This window comes from Apium graveolens, chromosome 5, assembly GCF_009905375.1.
Source record: "Apium graveolens cultivar Ventura chromosome 5, ASM990537v1, whole genome shotgun sequence".
Lineage (NCBI taxonomy): Eukaryota > Viridiplantae > Streptophyta > Magnoliopsida > Apiales > Apiaceae > Apium > Apium graveolens.
In genome coordinates, this window is record NC_133651.1 from 4,566,140 (window position 1) to 4,588,180 (window position 22,041).

At 31.3% G+C, this 22,041-nt stretch overlaps 2 protein-coding genes across 2 annotated transcripts; one reads left to right on the plus strand and one right to left on the minus strand.

Annotated features, from left to right (window-relative positions):
• Nucleotides 1–2,887: 2,887 nt before the first annotated feature.
• On the plus strand, nt 2,888–4,509 carry LOC141662045 (cyclin-dependent kinase inhibitor 6-like). The gene is made up of 4 exons (XM_074469098.1): nt 2,888–3,450; nt 3,555–3,607; nt 3,729–3,908; nt 4,055–4,509. Exons 1-4 carry the CDS (start codon nt 3,187–3,189, stop codon nt 4,122–4,124), a joined length of 567 nt encoding a protein of 188 aa, XP_074325199.1. The 5' UTR covers nt 2,888–3,186; the 3' UTR covers nt 4,125–4,509.
• Nucleotides 4,510–9,713: 5,204 nt separating this feature from the next.
• LOC141662046 (putative membrane protein At3g27390) lies at nt 9,714–13,532 on the minus strand. The gene is given in 10 exon segments (XM_074469099.1): nt 9,714–10,093; nt 10,394–10,586; nt 10,589–10,835; nt 11,417–11,591; nt 11,721–11,827; nt 11,910–12,198; nt 12,320–12,453; nt 12,542–12,743; nt 12,926–13,034; nt 13,271–13,532. Coding segments are annotated over 10 exon segments (1,731 nt in total). The 5' UTR covers nt 13,359–13,532; the 3' UTR covers nt 9,714–9,906.
• Nucleotides 13,533–22,041: the final 8,509 nt, after the last annotated feature.

The following is a 22,041-nucleotide window of genomic DNA, read 5'->3' on the forward strand; positions in this document are numbered from 1 at the left end:
TCGACTCGATTCGTCTTTGTGGCGACACTGTATTCTTAAATTAAAATATTGATATGTATATACTAATCTAGTCTACGTGATTATCTTATGAAGAAAACATTTCAACGATTCACAAAAATACTAGCGTTTTACAATGAACAAACTAAGATTTCATTTGAAATATTTTATAAGGGGCTTATAAGATAAAGTTAATGTATTTTTAATTTATAAATAACTTATAAATCATACACAATACAAAATTTAAATTTGTTAAAGTAACATATGTTCCTACAGTGCAATGAAATAGCTCAAACGCCGAATATTTGTCTTACTATGCATATTACTCATTATTAATTTTTCAAAAATATTTTCGTTTTGAAATAAATGATCGCTGTTTTTTTTTGCAATTTTTACGATTTGTACAATTTGAAATGGGCCGTTGCGAAGATTTGTAGGAAAAAAACGGAAGTTAAAAAATGACCCCTGTATCAAGCAAGAAAGTTCAATAGAATACTCAGCTCCAGCACCACCTCACCGTTCCGTGGTTATTTTTTTATTTTTCAAATTTATAGCAGATTTCATTAATAATATGATAAAAACTCAATCGGGACAAACCCCCAATTAATCATACAACCAGGTTAAAAAACAAATAGAAGAACTAAATAATTAGCCTCTTTGTTTCCGGATTGCTAAACTGGCTAAATAAAAATATTCTGAAAATTAAAAATAAAGATAATGGTTTCTCGAGCTGGATGCATCTACACCGAAAACAGTAGTTTCACAATTGACCCTCACATTAATTTCATGGATAATACAATGTTCAGAAGTCTCAGTTGCAAAAACTGAGAGGGCCCTCGTGTTATGAACAAAAATATTTTGTGAGAGACGAGCACATGCGATTTTCACTACCGTTCTAAAAGCACCTCAGCTATCTACCTGCCGGACATCAGCTATAAACCTGCTGAAAGTGTTGTTGATGCGAGATATCCAGATCTCCCAATATAATGTAAAATCCATTTTCAACACATCGCATAAAGCGAGACACATCGCACAAAGCGAGACAATCAAACATATAAATAACAACTCAATTAAACGAAACGAAAAAAGAACCGAATTTTTAAACAAAATCCGATATTTATTGAAAGAAAGTTAAAAACAAATGATAAAAATGTTGTATGGATGAAGAGAGAGGATGGAGATAAAGATGAAGATGGATAGAAAGGGTGAAGAAGGATGTGTGATGATTAGGGTTAAAGGAAGATGGGGCGACCGACTCTGATCAGAGAGAATTAGGGTTTTTTTTTATCGTAGGTAACCCGCAGCCGCTACCCTTCGGGGTGCGCACTGGGTAAACCCTACGGGCTCACGCAATAGCCTGCAAACCACGTGAACCAAGGTAAACCGCATTTAGGCGACAGGCTCTGACTCAGGAGGTCCCGTGGGATTCGAACCCGTGACCAAGAGGATAGTTTTCGTCTCTTTTAACCAGCTGAGCCAACCCTTGCGGGCGAATTAGGGTTTTTTATACCTTACTACTTTAGTTTTTCTATTTCCGTTCGGTGGTTATTTAGGTACACTGTACTTGTAGCGTTGGGGTTAATTAGGTACCAGTAGTACATGATAATTTACGTTTTCTAAATTCTCATTCGTGATGTGCAGTACAAAATTACAAATGCATATCTCATTGGTTCTCAGGTCTCTGACTACTATTTTCTTTAAACATTCAGCTGTACTTAAGTACGCATTTTAAATAACACCCAAAACAAATATCAATGAAATATTTGTGTGTCCAATCATAACCCCCATCACACCTTCCTACCGAGAGAATCTCCAACGGGTAAAAATTCTTAGTTAAAAACTGTCAAAAATATCATAAATAAATATTATAGAGATTCTGTGAATATTAATTCATTCCAATGGTACATTTGTGTTAGATAAAATTTTACAGATTCGTAGTTAAATTACACATAATATACTTACCATATCGAAATTATACATTCTATTTATAATAACTTAAAATGATAAAAATATATTATTTTAAAATATAGTTAATCAGTATAGGCAATTCTATCGAAGTAAATCAGCTAACAGGTTCGACAAATTTACATAATTACTATTTATGTCATTTTAGCCAACTATTTTAATCAACATCATTGAAGATGCTCTAATTTTTTGGTAACTTTGTCAAAATTAATCTTAATTTAAAAATTACTTTTTGAGAAAATATTTTCGAAATAATTTTTTTTTATGAAAAATGATGAAGAATGTTCATTTTAAAATATATTTCTCCTTTTAAAAAGAGAGGTGATTTTTATTAAAAAATCTTATTTTTCAAGAAATTTTACCTTTTTTAAACAGATATCGAAAAATTCAGAATAAATTTACCTGAAAATTATTTTACAGATTATAACATAGTGTCAATGACATATAAATTACATTATAAAGATATTTAATTATAGAAAAATTTTATATTCAGAGCAATTTTTTTAGTTTCAGAGCAAAAAATTTTGAAAAGACAAAACTGCCCCTCATATTAGTACAATAACTAAAAGCAAATAAAAAATAATAAGGGTATTTTGATTTCTTTCAATAACTTTTCCTCTGAAAATAACACTACCCTTAATTATACCAATCCGATACAAATATTAATTTGTATTTGTACTTTGATTAAAAAATGATATAAAATTCAACCAAACTCACAAACCGACACGATTGGCGAAATATAACTCACAAACCGACAATAAAAATAGGGGCATGATGGTAATTGAACAAAACTAAAAGTAAAAATAGCGGAGAATAAAAGTAGGGGCAAAAAAGTAAAACACCAAAATTACACAATAATTATGCTTAAGACCAGTTCTGTACCAAACGGACTTGAGAACGTTATATATGTGAGTGTTGATAACAATATTCTCCTCTCAAATCCATTTTTATCCGGTAATGCTTAACGGTGTCAGTTTATAATTAGCTAATTTTTATAACGGTGCCGTCAATAATCCCGTTACGGGTACGGCCTACCGTTAACGGAGTTAGGACCACACTTAACGTGGTTATAACAACCATTCTAACGGACGATCAATCAATTCTATTCACTACTCTACTCAACATATACACACACAGAGATACATACAGACGATTTCGAGATTGAGTTGATGATGAAGTGTTGAGGGAGAGAGGGAGAGAGAGAGAGAGAGAGAGATTGAAGGAATGGATGTGACGACGAGGAAGCGAGGTTTGCCGGCGGAGGTGGTGGAGGAGAGTTCCGGTGCGGCGGAGAGAGGAGAAGGCGGAGACGGAGAGACGGAATTGTGTTCGACATCGTCGTGTTTAGTGCAAGGTAAACGGTGCCGTCAAGTAACGGAGAATTCTGTTGACGATCAGTGTTGGAGCCCTAGCTCCGGTGAGTTCGCGGCGTCGTATTGTTCTTCGACGGAGATTGTAAATGAGGATTCGAAGATTCTAGATCTGGAGGTTTGTGTGTGTATAATTGTGTGTATAGTTTTACATACACGCGTGTATTTACAAATACGTGTTGTGTGAGATTGTGAATTTGAAATTTGAATTTGTTTTAACAGGAGGAGAGCGTGGAAATTAAAAGCCTGACTTGTGATTCGAATTGCAGAGAGAGGTATATTTAGTTTTTTTGGTTTATTTTAGAGATTTATTCTCTCACGTCTCCTTTGTGTTTTTTGAAATAAAGCATCATTTCGGTTATTCAAGTTGTAATTTATTACATCTTGTTATCTCAGGAGAGAGACAACGCCGTTAAGTGAGCTTGGAGAAGAAACAGGCGCGCTGGAGTCGAATTCTAAACCGCCGGCAGCAAATTCTCGCCGTCGATCAACGGCGCAGAAGATGCCGTCCGAAGCTGAAATTGAAGAGTTTTTCGCTGCTGCAGAGAAGAAAATTCAGAAAGAATTCACAGAAAAGTAAGCTTCAATCTCTCTCTCTCTCTCTCAGCTTCAATCTCTCTCTCTCTCTCAGCTTCAATCTCTCTCTCTCTCTCTCTCAGCTTCAAACTCTCTCTCTCTATTTGCATAAATGTTGAAGGTAGTTTTTCTGGTTAAATTTACAGGTATAACTTTGACATTGTAAAGGATAAGCCGTTGAAAGGACGTTACGAGTGGGTTCCACTAAAGCCATGAGGAAGATGATGTTGATGCAAATTTAACACTATTTTACTAGTAGTATAATAAACAGAGTCTTCTCTAGAAATAATCTCTGCAAAAACTTGCTCTGTTTCTGGTAGTAGTACTTACTAATTTAATATCCGATTTTAGGTGTTAATTTTAGTTTCGAATGATGTACAAAATTAAGCTAGCTCTCTCAATTCTACTATTATTCTCCAGGCGTTACAGATTATAGCGGAGGATATATAAGATCAGTCTCTTTTAGTCTTTTGTGTTAATGAATGTTCTTGAAACTCTCTGTTTCTCGTTGTTTTTTCCGTCTTCTGAATATTGTAAACAGAAAATTCAATGGAAATTTTAGTGGTTCTGAAATTGAGTTTCTGGAAATGTTCTTGTGCAATGTTTCGTCGGAAAAAGGTAAAATGAAAAGTCCGTGTGATTCTCTTATAATTGTAGTCCTAGTTTTTCGGTGCCAGAGAGATCGGTGGTTGATTCAATAGAGTGTGGTGTAAAATGAATTTTTCATGTTTATGTTGGTGAAATTAAGCTTAGTTTGAATTCGGATAAATACAAAATTTGTTCTGTTTTTTTTATGTTTGTATGGAATCAGAATCAGAATATGAATATGAATATGCTAGCTACACGGGGCTTGGTATGTAAGCTACGGAGACGTGGGGAGATTGGAAGCTAAGAAAGGAGGAGTTGTGCAATTTGAAGGCCTCCCATGTGGTAACTAAAATGTGAAATAGAAAGGACTTGAAATAATGATGGCAGTACTGGCAGAAGATGGTACATTATAGTCTGGCAGTAGGCATCTTCTTGTGTTTTTTATTGTCTTCTTACAAGCTTTTAACCCCACTTTTGTACATGCAAATTGCAAAGTACACCACTCTGCTAAATAGCCTGGATCCTCTCTTGTGCAAATTATTACTACTAGTCTGTTGTTTTTTTCTTGCCTTTGTAAATAGCCAGTAAAAGCAGTTTTTGCTATTAGTTGGTGCACTCTTTTGCTCCAGTCAGTTCTGCATGTTCTTGTTGGTTTAACTCGCGTTTATGGAAGCAACAGACATGTCTTTGCCATATCTGTGACTTTCATATCAGGGTCGTGATTTCTTCATCTTTTAACCTTTTCAGTCTGTTTACCTATAGTTTTTGTTAGTTTTTTTACATGACAGTAGTAAACTTGCAGTGTACAAGGTGTGTGTGGGTGTGTATAATGATATTGTAATAGACTAGTAGTACGAAAGTAGGTGATAGAGTGGAGGCGTTGATGAAAGAAAGGGTGGTCCAGGATCCATATGGACCATGGTTAAGATTTAAGAAAGAAGAAGAAGGTTGCTCAGAAGAACTGATGATATAGGGCTGTGACTGAGTTCAATTAGTACTAGGGGGATAATTCAAAATTAAAGGTCTTTTTAATGTGTGTCCAGGTACACAATAAACACTAATTTCAATTAATTTTAAATTTTTTTTGTGAAATTATTATTATATACACGGTTCTTTATATTTATGATTAGAAGGTCAATAAAAAACTCTGAACTCGTGTAATTTGGTGCTTATTGTGTGTATTTGACATATATTAGAAAAAATCGATCGAGAAAAGGCAACAAAGAAGAATTAATTTGGATTTGGAGTGTGACGTTTGTCGCATTATGCCAACAAAGTATTAATATAGTGATCGAGCTCTTTTACCCTTACGGGGAGATCAGAAGTTGCGTGTGCGTACGTAGTCAATAATTCTAAAAGACGGTCTGGGTGGCCGCCTAGGCGGCGCGTAGGCGCTAGGCGAGCCCTCACCGCCGCGATTTGAAGGTAATCGGTTGCTCAGGCGTTTTATGGCATAAACGGTCAAAATCGGTCTTCGGCGGCTGAACCGGTCAAAGGCGGCGAAATCAACTTAATCGCCTAATATGAAGATGAAGGTCGTTTTGCTTTTTGTGATGGTATTCTTCTCCGACGGTATTTTCCGATGAGCGTGACGAAAAAGTAGCTATGTAGAAATAACAAGATACAAAGGCAAAAGCACGAATACCAAGACAGACAATTACTCTTACAGTCTTCCTCCTGTAACCAATTATCTTGTACGAGTATGGTAGTTGGTGGATATTTTAAATTAATTTATTCCTTTCACACTCACAATATAGATACGTAGATTCATGGCTTTTTTCTGTAAATATTTGTTCATCTTTTTTTAATTCATTTTAATGTTTTTTATCATACATAATTGATATCTAAAAATAATATTCATTCTTCGAAACAATAAAATTTCAAATTTTATTGGACAATCTGATATAATATAATTAATGTTAATTACATTAATATAAATTTTTTATTAAATAAATAATAATATTTAAATACAGCCAATTAACGATCCGATTAATCATTCCGATTAATCTCCGCCTTACCGATTAAGCGCTAGGCGGTACCTCAACCAGTCCGCCTAGCGATTTTTACAACATTGAGTCAATTAAGAAAAAATGTTATACAATGTAATGATGATAAGGATTCGTTACGGAATGGGGGGAGGCGCACATGCTTGGACTCCTCTCCCACTTTAGAAGGGTGCAGTAATCATGCCAAGTTGTGCACTCACAGTCTCGCACTGCTGTGCCCTGTGGTCACTGCCACTTCCTTCCTCTGTACCACAGCTTACACAATGGTTCTGTTTTGACTTTATCACCCATGTCAAAACATTGTGCATTATTCATTGTTTATTTTTACATTTCTGGAATCTACATTTGCATATACGTGTAAACTGATCCGAACACAAGATTATAAAAAAAAATTAACTTCATGAATCTATTCAAGACACTGGTATATCTCATTTGAATGTTGTGGTTAAATTGAGATATGGATTAATTAACTACTTTGAGAGCCTATATTTTTTATTATTTTATATAGACCTTAACCTGATCAGCAAGATATATGGATGTTTTGTTTGTTGTTCTGTTTCCAAACATGCCTGACAAGTGACAATGTAGTGTACTAGGACGCCAGTGTTTAAGGAAGGGTGTATATAAAAGTCCACATCTCCTTGTCTTTCTTCAAATTTAGAATAACCATGAATTCAGAAAACACTATAAGATCAGATGTTTATGATTTACTTTGTTACACTAAACCATTTTTGACTCAAAAACCTATATGAAGGTTTAACTCCAACATTTGTAAATCTACAACTTAATTGAAAATTAAATTACTTGGTAATATACTGAAAAATAACAAATTATTTATATATATTTTCCAATTCATTTGTTTGTATGTACATAGAGCTGTAATCTGAATCAATTTTTTTTAAAAAAAATTCAAACTTTAAATGATGTCAAAGTCTTCTGAAAAATGATATTTGAACTTGACACTGTGGATGAACTAAAATGAATTTGAAGCTATTAACTAGTTTTGAAGTTCGGAGTTTGATGTTTGAAATATAGTAACGTGACAATTTTTAGTAGTGCATGTTAAAATTTGGTGGAGTTAAAAGGGTGGATAATTATTTTTTTTGGTGGAATTAAAGGGTGGATAACTATTTTCTTGATCATATGATCAAATTTCGTATTCGAATCTCACAAGAGTAAAATTTATGTTTATATCTCCTGAGTCAGAGTCTCTTGCTTAAATGCGATTTATCTTGTTTCACGTGATTTGCATGTTATTGCATAAATTTGTGGGGTTTAATCAGTGCGTATCCGAAGGGTAGCGGCTGTGGGTTCTCTATAATAAAAAAATTGATGGAGTTGTTCGAAAGAGTGATATATTTGGTTATTGGTTATTCGCTTGACATAATAATTATCTTGTACATGCTCGTAAATAAAAATATTAAATTGAGAAGATAGACACCCTACTTAGAATACTCCTCCTTGTGATATTCTCGTCATCGTATTGAGAGACTTTCGGGGATAAATTTAGCCTATTTTTATATAAAATTGACAAAAATAACCAATTTCTGAAAAATTGGTCAACTTTAGTTGATGAGATACCCAACTGTCAGTGGAGTATCCACTTTATACAAGATATCCAACTGGCAGTGGAGTATCCCATATATGAAATACCCAACTACCGGTGAAATATTTTATACAAATTGGGATACCCAATTGACAGTGGAGTATTCAATCGGTCAAAATTGGCCACTTTTTTCAGAATGACTATTTTTATTAATTTTTTTCAAAAATAGGCTATTTTTGTCATTTTTTCGAGACTTTCTTGCACTTGAAGCTCTAAACAAAACCTAAATACACAAAAAAATCGAATAAAACATGAATTTAAATTAAATTATAGGATGTCATTTTATCTAGACTAATTAGCCTAATTTATTCCGCATGATACACGGATTATAAGTAGAGATGCACAAAAAACCTATCGGGCCGGACTTTATCCGGCCTTTAAAAAACCCGATTTTTTTTTAACACAGATCGTGTCGGGCTTTTTTAAAAATTGGGCCGGGCCGGGCCGGGCTTCCTGAAATATAAGACCCGTTTTAGACCCGCGAACCGGATCGGGCGGAACCGGGTTTTTTATTTATATATTAAAAAAAATTAATATTTTATAACTCGAATTATGAGTAGTTTAAATACCAAAAAAATAATATCTTGATATATCAGATATAGTAGTTTAGACACCGAAATAAATAATTATTTTTAATATAATATATAAATAATCATATATACTTTAGTTATTTCTAATATTATGTTATATTATTTTAAAAATCTTAAAAATTATTGTATATTTTCAAATTTTATATAAAAAATCGGTTTTTTAATTGGGCTTTTCAAAAAGCCCGAGCTTTTATTCGGGCCGAACCGGACTTTTATCCAGGCTTTTTTCGATCCGGACTTTTATCCGGGATTTTCGGGTTTCGGGCCGGGCCGGATTTTCGAGAAAAAGGAGACCCGTTTAAGACCCGCTTTTTTCTGGATCAGAACGGATCGGTTCGGCCCGGGCTTTTTTCTGGATCAGATCGGATTTCGGATTTCAGATTTTTTGAAGTTATAAGCTTAATATAGATATTTATAAGCTTAAGGTACATAATAGTAAGCAATCTAGGAATTCATTTTCCCCACGGCCGAACACACAATGACACAATTCATACGCATTTTTTGATAACAATGATAATTAACCAGTCAATTTAAATTGCAAATGAACAACACGAGGCACAATCTGCGGGCACAGCCGCTGAGAACTACTCCACTTTAACAGCCAACAAATGAAGACTTCCAATAATAGGCGCATTTTCCATTGCATTGAATTCTAATAACTCCTATATATCTGTGAACTCATGTCTGAATTCTCATCGAAAGAATTCCTAAAATACCCCATTTCAGGCTACTGCATGAACCCGTAGGGTTTACCGGTGCGCACCCGAAGGGTAGTGGCTGCAGATTACCTACGATAAAAAAAACCCTCATTTTTTAGCGCAACATCCCCGCAAACGGCATTTTGGGCCCCCCCCAATAGTGGATATTTTGGTCGGTTCAAGCATAATAAGATGTCTACTAATCAGCTAAACATTCATTTCACCTTAACTTGATAATGCTAGAGCCTGCAAATTCTTATGTTCTTGTACAGGTTTCAAACACCGTGTTTAAACGAATCAAGATCACATTCCAAGTAAATACTAATGGTGATGGTGTATACAAGTCTTTCTTTCTCAAAATTGAAGAATTTCTTTCTTTCACCGTAATGTGATTGATTATATACAAACCAAGTACACAAAATATGGAATCAAGAAATGTACATTACCCTTACACACATGATAAGGAAAAGCAGAGAAGCTAACTGAACAAGAAGACTTTTTTCAGTTTTTCTAAACAATTTCAAGTGAGGTACTTGATTTTGTTGATAAGGACTTGATGGAGCCTTCTTTGTTGGACCTGAAGGAGCCTTCTTTTGGAGCACAGCTTTCTTTCCCTGCTATTAAGGACTTCACTATATGGCGATATCTTCTTCTGTAAGTTGGAAACATCGATATTCTTCTTGCCATCCCCACCATCCTGCAAAAGAAGATCATTTCAGAATTTCAGTTTATTACAGTAAACTGAAATCAGATGCAGGAGAACTTGTTCCAAATGCGTTTCTAATGCAAACAAACTTGATGAAAAGGTAATAATGATGATAAGAAATTTCAGAGTTCAATAATGTTAAGTTGGCATTTGGGGAAAAAAGTCGAGTTGGATGAATTAAGCCTTATAAATTTGAACAGCAAGACTGATATGCCAACATCTTATTTTTCATTCTTTTCTTTTTGACAAACTCAAAAATCTGATAAATTTGGAATACAGAGAAGCTCTTACCTTCTGGCAATGCCCTCGAGTTGAGCAACTCTTACTGCATTCTGGGGCACCACACTGCCATTATCCCACGCCTGGATGCGCTGAGGATTTGTTCCAAATAGAATTATTTTCTCCATGTACTTGACTTCATTCTCTTCCATGCACTTGATCTGCTCCTTGAGAACCATTAACGGTTGAAAAAACCACTCCATCATTTGTCCTCTGGCCTATTAAGATGCGTTATTTCAATATCATCAAGAATCAACAGACCATCTGATCCAGCTTTTATGGAGTAAAGAATGTTATGGAAGAGTGTGTAACAAGGCACTCCAACACCAATAATGCCTGCTTCTTTACTATTCTTCGCCTTCAACCAATCACAGAGGTCGGTTATAGTTATTACATGCATGTCCAGTAATTCCTTTCCCCGCATCTCACAAGATCTCATCATGTTTCCCCAAACCTATTGCAATTTCCAGGAATACGCATGATAGATATGAGGTTGATGTTCTACTTACATAAATTACTGTACTTAGCCTATAAAGAGAAATAAGTGCGGAAGAAAATCAGTTTTCCTTTCCTCTCCAGGTATAAAAGTGAAGATAGGTTATTACAATCAAATTGATGCAGGACACCATGATCTAACAGCACAAGTTTTACCCGAAACAAAAACACAGTGTTCAAATGTATATAGAAACTATGTGGTTTACTTGTAAAACCGACTTGTGCCAGGCTGAAATGACAAAATTAGGAGTTTAAGACCAAATGTTTCTGTTTTCAACCTACATTAGATTTATTACATCTCATACCATGTGCTCTAACAGCAACAGGTATCATGTTCATCAGATTTAGAAGATTATAAATGGACTGCCATTATAATAAGGAGTACTCACATTGACTTCTAAAGTTTTAGCATTAACTTAATCCATCTAAGTAATACATCAGTAGGTAATTAAACTTTGCTCCAGTAGTCTAACATATCTTGATCTCTTGGATCCTAAAATATTGGTGACTTCAAAAAAACTTTTAGGGTTGAAAGCAAACCTGGACCATTTTCACTTCATGTATAGTTTCCCTGACCGATCTTCTTGATGACAGGCTTGCCATAAGAATTGGCGGTGCTTCTCTAATAACAGAGCTAATACGAGGACCGTCAGTTGAGTGATGTCCTCCAACAGAAGGGTCTAATGAAGTAGATAACTTCTTTCTATATCTGGGCCTGGCTGTGAGCAAGGTGATAACAACATTTAAAACTAGAACACGGAGGAAGATCTATAGCAGCATTGCTCTGACATAGCAATATATACATCAAAAAATACAAGGTATCGAGAATTGAGAAAATAATTACTTTGGGAGGATAGACCCTTCACGCAGATACAGCCAATCATTCGTGTATTCATCAAATTCAGCAACCATTGCAATCACATAAGCAAGACCTCTTTGAAAGGAACGTTCCTACATTTATGATGAATTTTTAATAATGCAGTTGAAAGCTGTGTATTTAACAATAGCAAGTATTCACTAGATTTCAACAAACCTGATATACTATCACTGCGCCATACAATCCAATGAAAAAGCTAGAGAATATAGCCATAATAATGCTTCCGATGACAATAATTGGCCACATCAGAATTGTCAATCCAGCGATAGGAATACAAGCTGTTTCCAGAAACGGGCCTTCTCTGCTAATTAGATCATGTACAAGTCTTTGCCATCCCTTGAACAGCAAATATGGACTCTTGACTATGGCTATTGCAGTAAAAAGGGGAATTTCCACAACAAGTCCCATAATCCCGACAATGATACAACCGGGAACATGAATCAACCTGTCACATTGTTTCCAAGTGAATAACATCTCACAAAACTGGTTCTCTTTATTGGAAATGATTCAAAGTTACCAATGCAATCATTATTTTTCTGATTTGAATGAGCTTAGAATAACAGTACCTTAACGGTTTATACTCGTTTGTATAAGGGGATTCACGCAGTTCTTTCAAGTAGACGGGGTAAGAGTGAACACACACATCAGCAAAATCTCGAACCACTGTGCAACTTCCTTTAATTGTCCCCCAAGTTCCATCCTAGTTATGACAACAACACAGACACAAAAACAAATCTAAATAACATGAAGCTGTTTTAGAGGCTAAGAAAATAAGAGTTACCACTTACCACAATGCAATGAAAGAACATGGTATACGCGCTGTCGTGGTCATGCCTGAAGGCCTCAAAAGACGAAACCCATGGAGTAAAGAAGCCATAACCTAGACCGACAAGAACACTACCAGCTATGCTTAATCCCACCCAAATAGCAAATAAAGCAGGCAATGCAAACCCCAAAGCTACTTTAAGGTATGCATCAAACTTTTGTGTCCTGCAAGTATTTTTTTGTTATTGATAGATTAATTTGAATAAGAATTGAAGAATTTCACAAAGAATCAGTGCACACAACAAAAACATGCATATCCTAATCAATAAACATCTACATAATTCAAAACAAATTCAAGAACAGGGAAAGTGAATAAATCAATAAGTCGAAAGATTGAGAAAAATTACTTGATAAGTGTATAAAAAGTCCAGTAAACATGGGAAGGTAAAAGACCAAGAATCACTCCAACATTCCCAAATATTAGTATCAAAGCAGCAATCGGTCCCACCAATACACCTGAATAAGTTACATAACATATACCACAGGATCAATGAACATCCATAACCAGACATGCATCAAGAAGAAGCCAAGAAAATTGCAGAAACAAGTAACCGGTCTCTCTAAAATCTTACGGCCTCTCTAAAACCTTACGGTATCAAAGAAAGGCAGTCTCTCTAAAACCTTACGGTATCAGAGGAAGACCCGTCAGAATCTCATGTTATTTAACAGAGAGGAGGAAATAAAAGACATACTTTTGATAGCACCTAGGCAGAGAGCAGCAAAGAATGAAAACACCACATAGATGATCCTTAACCAATCTTCAATAGTGCTTGGCATCATTCGTTAACACACAAAACTAACAAAAAGAACAAGTTTAAGAGCTGTTTTTTTTACATTCAAGAAGATAATAAGGAGTAGTTTAAAACGCCAGAGAATGTTAAGAACACGCAAGAAGAAAATGTGATGGACAAATGAAAAAGCAGAACGCCAGATATTTTTAGTGAAAATGATACGTTAATAATAAGAGGTTTGTATTATTAAATTTGGATGTTTTGCTAGGCAAGTTATATGAATAGTCTTACCTAGTGATAATGTTATCCTGATTATATTAGACTAAACTTTTAAAAGTCAAAAAAGGTGAAGTAATGAACAGGTTGTGTGCTCATAATACTTCTAGAACAAAAATCTGAGGAACTGAGAGATGAAGTATTTTGAATTATCAAAAGCTTTTATGGGTAATTTAAGTTGCATTCAGCGCATAGTCTCAATTTATTTGTACATATTGACTTTTATACGTAATTACTTTTATACGTAATTTAAGTTGCATTGACTGCATAGTTTTATTAATTATTTTTCAATATTTTTTTGTAAATAAAAGTTTAAGATTTGAATTTTTATTCACCAAAAAAATTAAAAAATAATCAACAAAATTATGTGATTAATGCACCTTAAACTACGTGCACAAGTCAAATTGAATAAGTAGATTGGGGCGGAGGGAGTAATAGTTTTTCTAGTGTGTCGATGACACACTCTAAACACTAATTTTTATATATTTATTATGAGTAATTTTATTTTTATTTACCAGAATTTTTGTGCATATATGAGATTTATCACTATTATGGAGATATAAGCACTACTAATAAAAGATTTCACCTAAAAATTTATTGTGTGTTCACGGACGCACCGAAAAACTGTTAATATAAGTTTATGTAAAATGTAGCCCGGCATTTAGCTGAAAACAGGGGAGGGAGGGTAAGATTAGTTTACAAATAATGGCTGCTGCAGGGCTGCAAGCGATTGGTCATTGGTCAAAGGTTGTGTGAAGCAAAAATCATTAATATCATGCCTTCCGTCAGCCTAGGCATATTTGAGTAACATGAATTCACAAATATTCACCTTAAAAAATTTCTCCAAGTGTCTTTATTTTATGTGTCACTAAATTTAAAATTTTAAGTTGGAAACAGAAATTACTTTTTTGTGTTAAACTTTTGAAAATCAGATTAGTGGGGTTTAAAAGTATAGTCATTGTTCTAAAAAATTTCGATTTTATCAATTAATTCCTGATTAATCCTCTAAGGGATCGTTTGATTCAGCATATTTGGAGATTTGGGTATAATGAGTTTTCTCCCTTCCAAATGATGTTTGGTTGCTGAGTTTTATTAGACGAACTCATACTTGAAACCCACTGGGAATTACATTTGATATATTGGGAGAAGGTGAGTTTGGAAAAGGGGTACGAGATATCAGATTTATTGTTATCATTTCAACTATATTTATATAGTTAAATATAATTTCAATACACATATTTCAAAAATTATATTTTATTTACTTTTAAATTAAATTATTATTATTTTTATTTAATGCTGATTAGTTATATTTTAATTTCTTAACAAATATTAAATTATCATTTAATTGTTTAAATTTTATTTTAACCAATCATATACACATTTATTAAATTTTTGTTTGTAAGTTGTATAAAAACTTAATTTCAATGTACTCTATAGTTTGCTTTTATTCATCATATTTGAAAGCAACTGAACTTTCAATTATATTGAAATAAAACAGATTTATTCCAACATTGAATCAAACACATTATATCAGAAATCATTTCTCAATCTCATACCAACTAGATCTGATTACTATTCCAAACTCATACCATCTTCTAAACGAAACGACTCCTAAAAATACATGACCAATCTGATTTTTGAAATCCGATTAATCCCTATATATCATCTTGATCGGTATATTGAAAATAAATTATTAGATATGAAATTAAATTTCAATCAAAGTTATATAACTATCATTATGTAATATGCTAAATGTATATATTGATTCATAAATTACTAATAAAGTAAGGATTTTAAATTAAATATAATTACAAATTTTAAAGTATATCCGATTTTTATTCCAATTAATTATTCCGATTAATTCCTGATTTTTAGATTAATACTAAATCGGTACCTTCACCGATCAACTGAATATTACTATATTTTTGTTGGTATGATCAGATTATTTATCTAGCTTTCTTTAAAAATCCTATCTCGTTTTATATAGGATGAAGATATGAGACATTACTTTTTAGAATTATGTTTCGGAGTTTGCCAATGTTGTTATCATTTGTAAAACATCAATCTAATTGATCAATTTATGAATAATGCTGAAAAATATGATTAATACAAGTGAAAAATCTGATGAGTTAAGCTTAAAATTTACTCCCTACCAAGCACATTAATCATTGTATATAGTTATAGAGGGTTTGAAGTCTTCAAATGCCTGGAAATAAATATGTCCACACCTTTTCGTATTCATTCAGTTTGACTAAATTTAAACCTTATTAGAGATTGACAACAAGGTAGGATTAAATTCTGAGCCGCTGACCCGTTATATCAGGCATCGGAGATCATCTTCAATGCATATTGAACATTCTCCACGCTTTCGCTTATAAAGTCTATTAGGATTTTGACTAGCTAGGTTAGGTCGGATTCAAATTCTAATTTTGATTTTTTTTTTCAAAGCTATAATCGAACTAAGTTGAGTCGGTTTTTTTAACGATTCGAATTCGATTTTTTCTAAAAAAGTTGAATGTCGTTTGATTCAGAAAAACGGTATATGTTTAGAATAATGAATCGGGTTAGGCTGATATGGGATTGATGAAATTTTACGGAGCTAAAATAAAATAATAATTACAATATAATTATAATTGGAATATAATATCTGATATATTCGCTCTTCGAAAATTTCAAATTTTAAAATAAACAAACACAATACACGAAAGTACTAATTGTAAAATAATATGTGTCAAATATAAATACAATAGAATCTCGATAAATAAATGTTTGATGAATGAATAACCTCAAAAAATAAATAATTTTTTTTGGTTCCAACTTAGGCAAATGTGCTTAATAAATAACCTCACTAAATGTAATGAATAAAAAAATTAAGTCTTTATAGGTCCTATTTAAATATAAATGAATAATCAAAATAATTCGAATATACATTTATCTTTGTATAAATATATAAATACATTTAATCCAGTAACACTTTTCATTTGATCGGTCATTATTAGTTTATAACTTTGATGTTAAAATAAGATCTGAAAGATACAGCATTACGAGTAACTTTGTAACCTTTTAATACATATTGGACGTATTGTCTCATTATTACGTATTCATGCATAGATGCATGTAAAACCAATTTAAATGTTAAAAAAATGAATATATTTAAATATCACATAAATCATAATAAATTTTAAGTACATTTAAAAATAAAATATTATAAAGGAATTATTAAAAACCTGAAAATAATATCTAAATGAATAAATATTCATTTATTCGATAAATGAATAATCGATAAATAAATAATCTCTCTAAATGAATAAATATGTTTGGTCCCAATGGTATTAATTTATCGAGGCTCTACTGTAATGAGAAGTTATTTTGTATAAATTTGTTCGACAAAGTCTTAAAATGTACTTTGTAATATAAACTCATAAATTAGTATTAGTAATTTTAATTTAGATAAATTAGTACTCGCTTCGTACTACTGAATTGTTTACGTTACTTTTTGGCACGATTTTCAATGCTCGTTTAAAGTATACTTCCATAATATATATATATATATATATATATATATATGTATATATATATTAAATCTGAAAAAAAGTTTTATGTTTAAACTTTTATTCAAAAAAAAAAAAAATATTATGAAAATATATTTTATTGAAACCTCGATTTACGTGCAAACAGTGTACGTAAACTATCCAGCGGGACGAACGGAGGGAGTATATATTACCGAAAAAGTAGGAAGGACAACATAATATAGGTGATTAGTCGTAAGTAGATGTAAATTTTTAGGGTCAAATAATTATTTTGCGAAAAGAATAGTAATATTTTTTGTATAAAAAATATTTATTACGTTGGTTGCGGATTACATATATACAAAAATATATAATTTATATGAAAATATTTGACAACTAGCATTTATAGATTTAACCATGGTTAGTTTTTTTTCATAATTTAGTATAGTTTGTTGGGGTTGTTGGTGAAAAAAATAGTTAAAGGTTTTTTATCAAAAAAATAATAAGTTTGTTAGGTTTTTTGACTAATAACTCTATTTATTTTGTAGTGTTTATGTGACGATGATTGTATCTCATGTATATATATATGTTTTAATTTCCGTTTTCGTCTTAATTTGATTATTTATATCTTAGTATCTTATTTGAAATTTATATTTATTTAATATATATAAAGAGAGTTAAATTTTATGGAGACAACTTTTTTTGAGATCTTGAAGGGCACTTATGTTCTGCAAGCAAAATATTGCACAATAACATTGCAAAACATATTATTTTGCGAATCATACTCTACAAATATCCTTATTTTATTCAAACTCTTGAATATCATATATGTACCGCATGTAAAAACATTACAAATATATTTTATTCTGCAAAACATGTTTAGTTTGCAGAACATTTGTTTAGATTGCTGAACATACAAATTTTACTTATTAAACTTAAATGATCTTCAACAATTTTAATGAATTAGTGATACTTGTAAAACATACTTTATAAAATAATATATTTTAAAATATTTTGATTGCAGAACATATTTGGTCTAGAAGGTCTCCGATGAAAAAGTGGTTTTCATCAAATTTTCCTATATATATATATATGATTATATTAATATTTCGAGGTATTATAATATTTTAATTTAAATTAATTACTCTTTATTGTTAATACTTACATATTTTAAATGTATACAAATAATTAGAGTTTATCGTGAACATTAACTTTTTCATAAAGTATACGTTGAAACTTTGAAGTAGGAATATGGGGGGTCTTTATATAATTAAACACTTTTAAATAACATTATTAGCCATGATGACCAACAACGTACTATATTAACTCTTTTACACTAATTATATAATGATATAATATAATGAATATATTTTGGTTAGACTTATCTCATACCATATATTTAGGAATTATGTATTTGATAATTTATGATATCTTACTAAATGACGTATTTGTGACAAATTATAAATGTATAATATTGTGTCACTAGAGATTTGTGATGTTAGCAAGGTGTGAAATTAAGTGCCTGTTTGGCACCACATTTTGTGATCATAAATGGGCTGAAAGCTCGTTATCAATTTGATCGAATCGTTTGAAACCTTGGAGCAAATGATTATATATTGTCAAATATGATGAAAATTATAAAGTTGGTTTATTTATAAATTCCCGTTTTCGCATCCATTATGGTCCTCTAATCTTTAATTTGTATTTTTTTTAATCTGCTAAATCAGTTATTTCTCATTTATTTATCAGCTTTGAACCCTGTTCTACTTTTCCGATTTTATATTAAATATATATTTTTTATTATTTTAACTTTGCTATAGTTTTTCTTTTCTTTTTTCTTTTTAATAATTTGTATTTTTTTTTAATTTTCTCAATTAAATTTTATATTCATATACCAATTTATTATATTAAAATTTCAATTTTTTATAGATATACAAAAAATATAATTTATAAATTATCATTTATCGAACATTGTCACCAACTTATAAGTAAATTATCAAAACACTTTAATAACTTATAAGTCATGATTTTTATTAATATGACATTTTTGAACTTTAACTTATAAGTTATAATTTTTAATAATCCCCAAACGGGCCCTAACTTATATCGTATGTGTATTTTGAATTTGAAGAATAATTTGATTATGAAAATTATGAATTGCAAGATCCACTGGGGTCGAATTAGACTGTTTGGCCCAAGACTTACAAAAGTCATGTGCTTGGCTATTGGACATACATAGAAATGGGTTTAATTTGAGCTTTGGGGAGGTATGTCCCATTAAATTTGATTTTTTTTCATCGGACCAGATGATTTTATTTCTATTCCCGGATTTAAGATCTTATTGGCACATTTGAACCCAATTATTTTCAAGTTCATGATATTCGGAGTTTTAACTTGATAAATAAGTGTAATTTTATAGTCTAAAAAGTCATAATAAATAAGTGTAATTTTATTAGTCCAAATTTGGATCACCAACTGATCCAAATTTCTGACCAACTCCAACAGTGTGATCCAAATATTTTATCCAAATTACTTTTTACATATAATAATATATAAATATCAGATTAAACAATTTTATCTTAAATTTATCATTTAATCATTATTAATAATTTATATCACATTTCATAAATCTATTAAATCAAAAAAAAAATGCACACAAAAATATTAAAATTGTGCACTTAATTCACGAAAAATATATTTATTGCAATAATTAACATACAAAATATCATTGACACACACTAATTTTACGAATTAATATATTCTTCCCACAAATGCTCAATTAATGCATCTCTAAGTGGAATATGTGTCTCTTTATTTTTTTATTTTTTTATTTTAATAAAATAGCGTTTTCTCATTATTTTAAGTTTTATTTTAAAAATAAAATTTGTCAACTATTAATTATATTATATTATTAATTATATAATTAAATAATCAAAAATCAATTTAAAATCCCATAAACTACAAATAACGAAATCATTATTTTATATTAAATCAAGTGATCCAAATTTGGATCAGTGAGATCACTACTGTTCACTGATCCAAATTTGGATCATTGTTGGAATGAAATTCGGGGTAATCTGCCCCAAATTTGAATATTTGGATCAGTGTTGGAGTTGCCCTTGGATTTGACTATTTGGATCAAATCCCATTTTTTTTTCGAAAATGAGGCCAAGTCTTGATTTCCGAGTCTAATGTATACTTTTTATCAATAAATAAAATCATGTTTTATTGCAGCACAAAAGTACCAAAATATCTATTTACTTATATTCTCTTTCAATTTTGTTTTTAACACAAATCAACTTCTATTCTCTATAAATTTTATTTTATATTAACTAGTATCCTTCCAATCATCTATTTACTTTTATAAAATAAAAAATATTTTTTAACCAGAGTAATGAATTATCTTAAGATTTTATTAAGTTACATTAAATTAAGTAAAATAACATATTTTTACTTTAATTTAAAAACTCACTAACTACTAAATAAACTATTAACACGAATCGACTTAGTACACGTTTGGCAAATCTGAAAATAAGTAACTTACAACTTAAAATGAATAAGTGAATTATAAGTGATAAGGAGAAATATACTTATAAGTTAAATAAGTGTTTGGATAGTTTTAGTTATAAGTCATAAACTTTTATTCTTAAATGAGCTAAAATAAATAATTATTAAATATAATTATCTAAATTCATTAATATTAAGTTAGATTAACATTTAAAAATAAATATTTTTAAAACCGAGGTTAATAAATCAGCAAAAAAATTAAAATAAGTTGAGAAAAAAGTACGCCGTTACTAACATTCTATTTATCGGCTTATAAGTTATAAATTCAACTTATAAGTTGGGTCGACAAACACTCGTAGATGGAATTAAGGCCCCAAATGTCACTATTTGGGGTCAAATGACACTCAATGTCATTTTTTGAATTTTTGGCCTCAAATGTCACTTGAAAACGACGTTTCGGGTGAAATTTTTAAAAATAGACGAAAAACGCAGTCTCGTGTTGAGTTTTTCCATAACAATTTTTTTTTCGAATAAATGGAAAATGCGGTTTCGTTTCTTGTTTTTCTTGAAAAACGTGGTTTCAAACCGAGTTTTTGCTGAAAACACAATTTCAGAATTTTTTCCGGTAAAAAACGCAGTCTCGTCTTGAGTTTATGGATATAAAAACGGCGTTTCAAAATGATTTTTTCGTAAAAACACAGTTTCAAACCGAGTTTTTCTCAGGATGCAAAAAAAATTAAATCAAAACGCAGATCCAAAATGAGTTAATATGAGAAACTCATCCTGAGATTGCGTTTTGCCCCCATAAACACGAATTGAAGTTGCGTTTTCAATTTTTTTTTTGGAAAAAAAAATCAAAACATAACACGAAATCGCGTTTTTCATCAATAACAGAAACTCCACCCGAAACTCCGTTTTTTAGTAACATTTGGGGCCAATTATTCAGAAAGGGACAATGAGGGCCATTTGAATAAAAAAAGTGGCATTTGGGGTCAACACCCCGTAGATGAGCTGTTACGAGCTTATAAGTCATAAGTGGCTTATAAGTTATGTGCCAAACATGCCCTTATATTCTCTCTAAGCTTTATTTTCGATGAGTTAGAGTAAATCCTACAGTCAATTACTTTTAAAGTGAAAATTATTATTTTAAAAGTGATTAAGTAAAAGTAAATGACTTTAGTGATGTTTATTAACCTTTAAACTCAAAATCATAGATTTAACGATTGTATTTGTCACTGTCCATCATATCATTTATTTAATTTTAAGTTAATAAATTCAATTTTCTACCATACTAATTCGATATTTTTCATCTTTGACCCCGTGCGAAGCACGTGTTTTCAACTAGTTGTACAAATTAAGCGAAATCATGTTTAATTAGTACAAGGGAGTACCAAATCTCAATACTCACTAGAAAATTATACAATTAGTTTTAAAATTTTA

Excerpts from the sequence above, each read along its gene's own strand:
- LOC141662045 (XM_074469098.1), top strand. The coding sequence starts at position 3,187 with ATGGATGTGACGACGAGGAAGCGAGGTTTGCCGGCGGAGGTGGTGGAG. Across the intron at positions 3,451-3,554 it reads CGAAGATTCTAGATCTGGAG|GAGGAGAGCGTGGAAATTAA; the intron begins GTTTGTGTGTGT and ends TTGTTTTAACAG. Across the intron at positions 3,608-3,728 it reads GATTCGAATTGCAGAGAGAG|GAGAGAGACAACGCCGTTAA; the intron begins GTATATTTAGTT and ends TTGTTATCTCAG.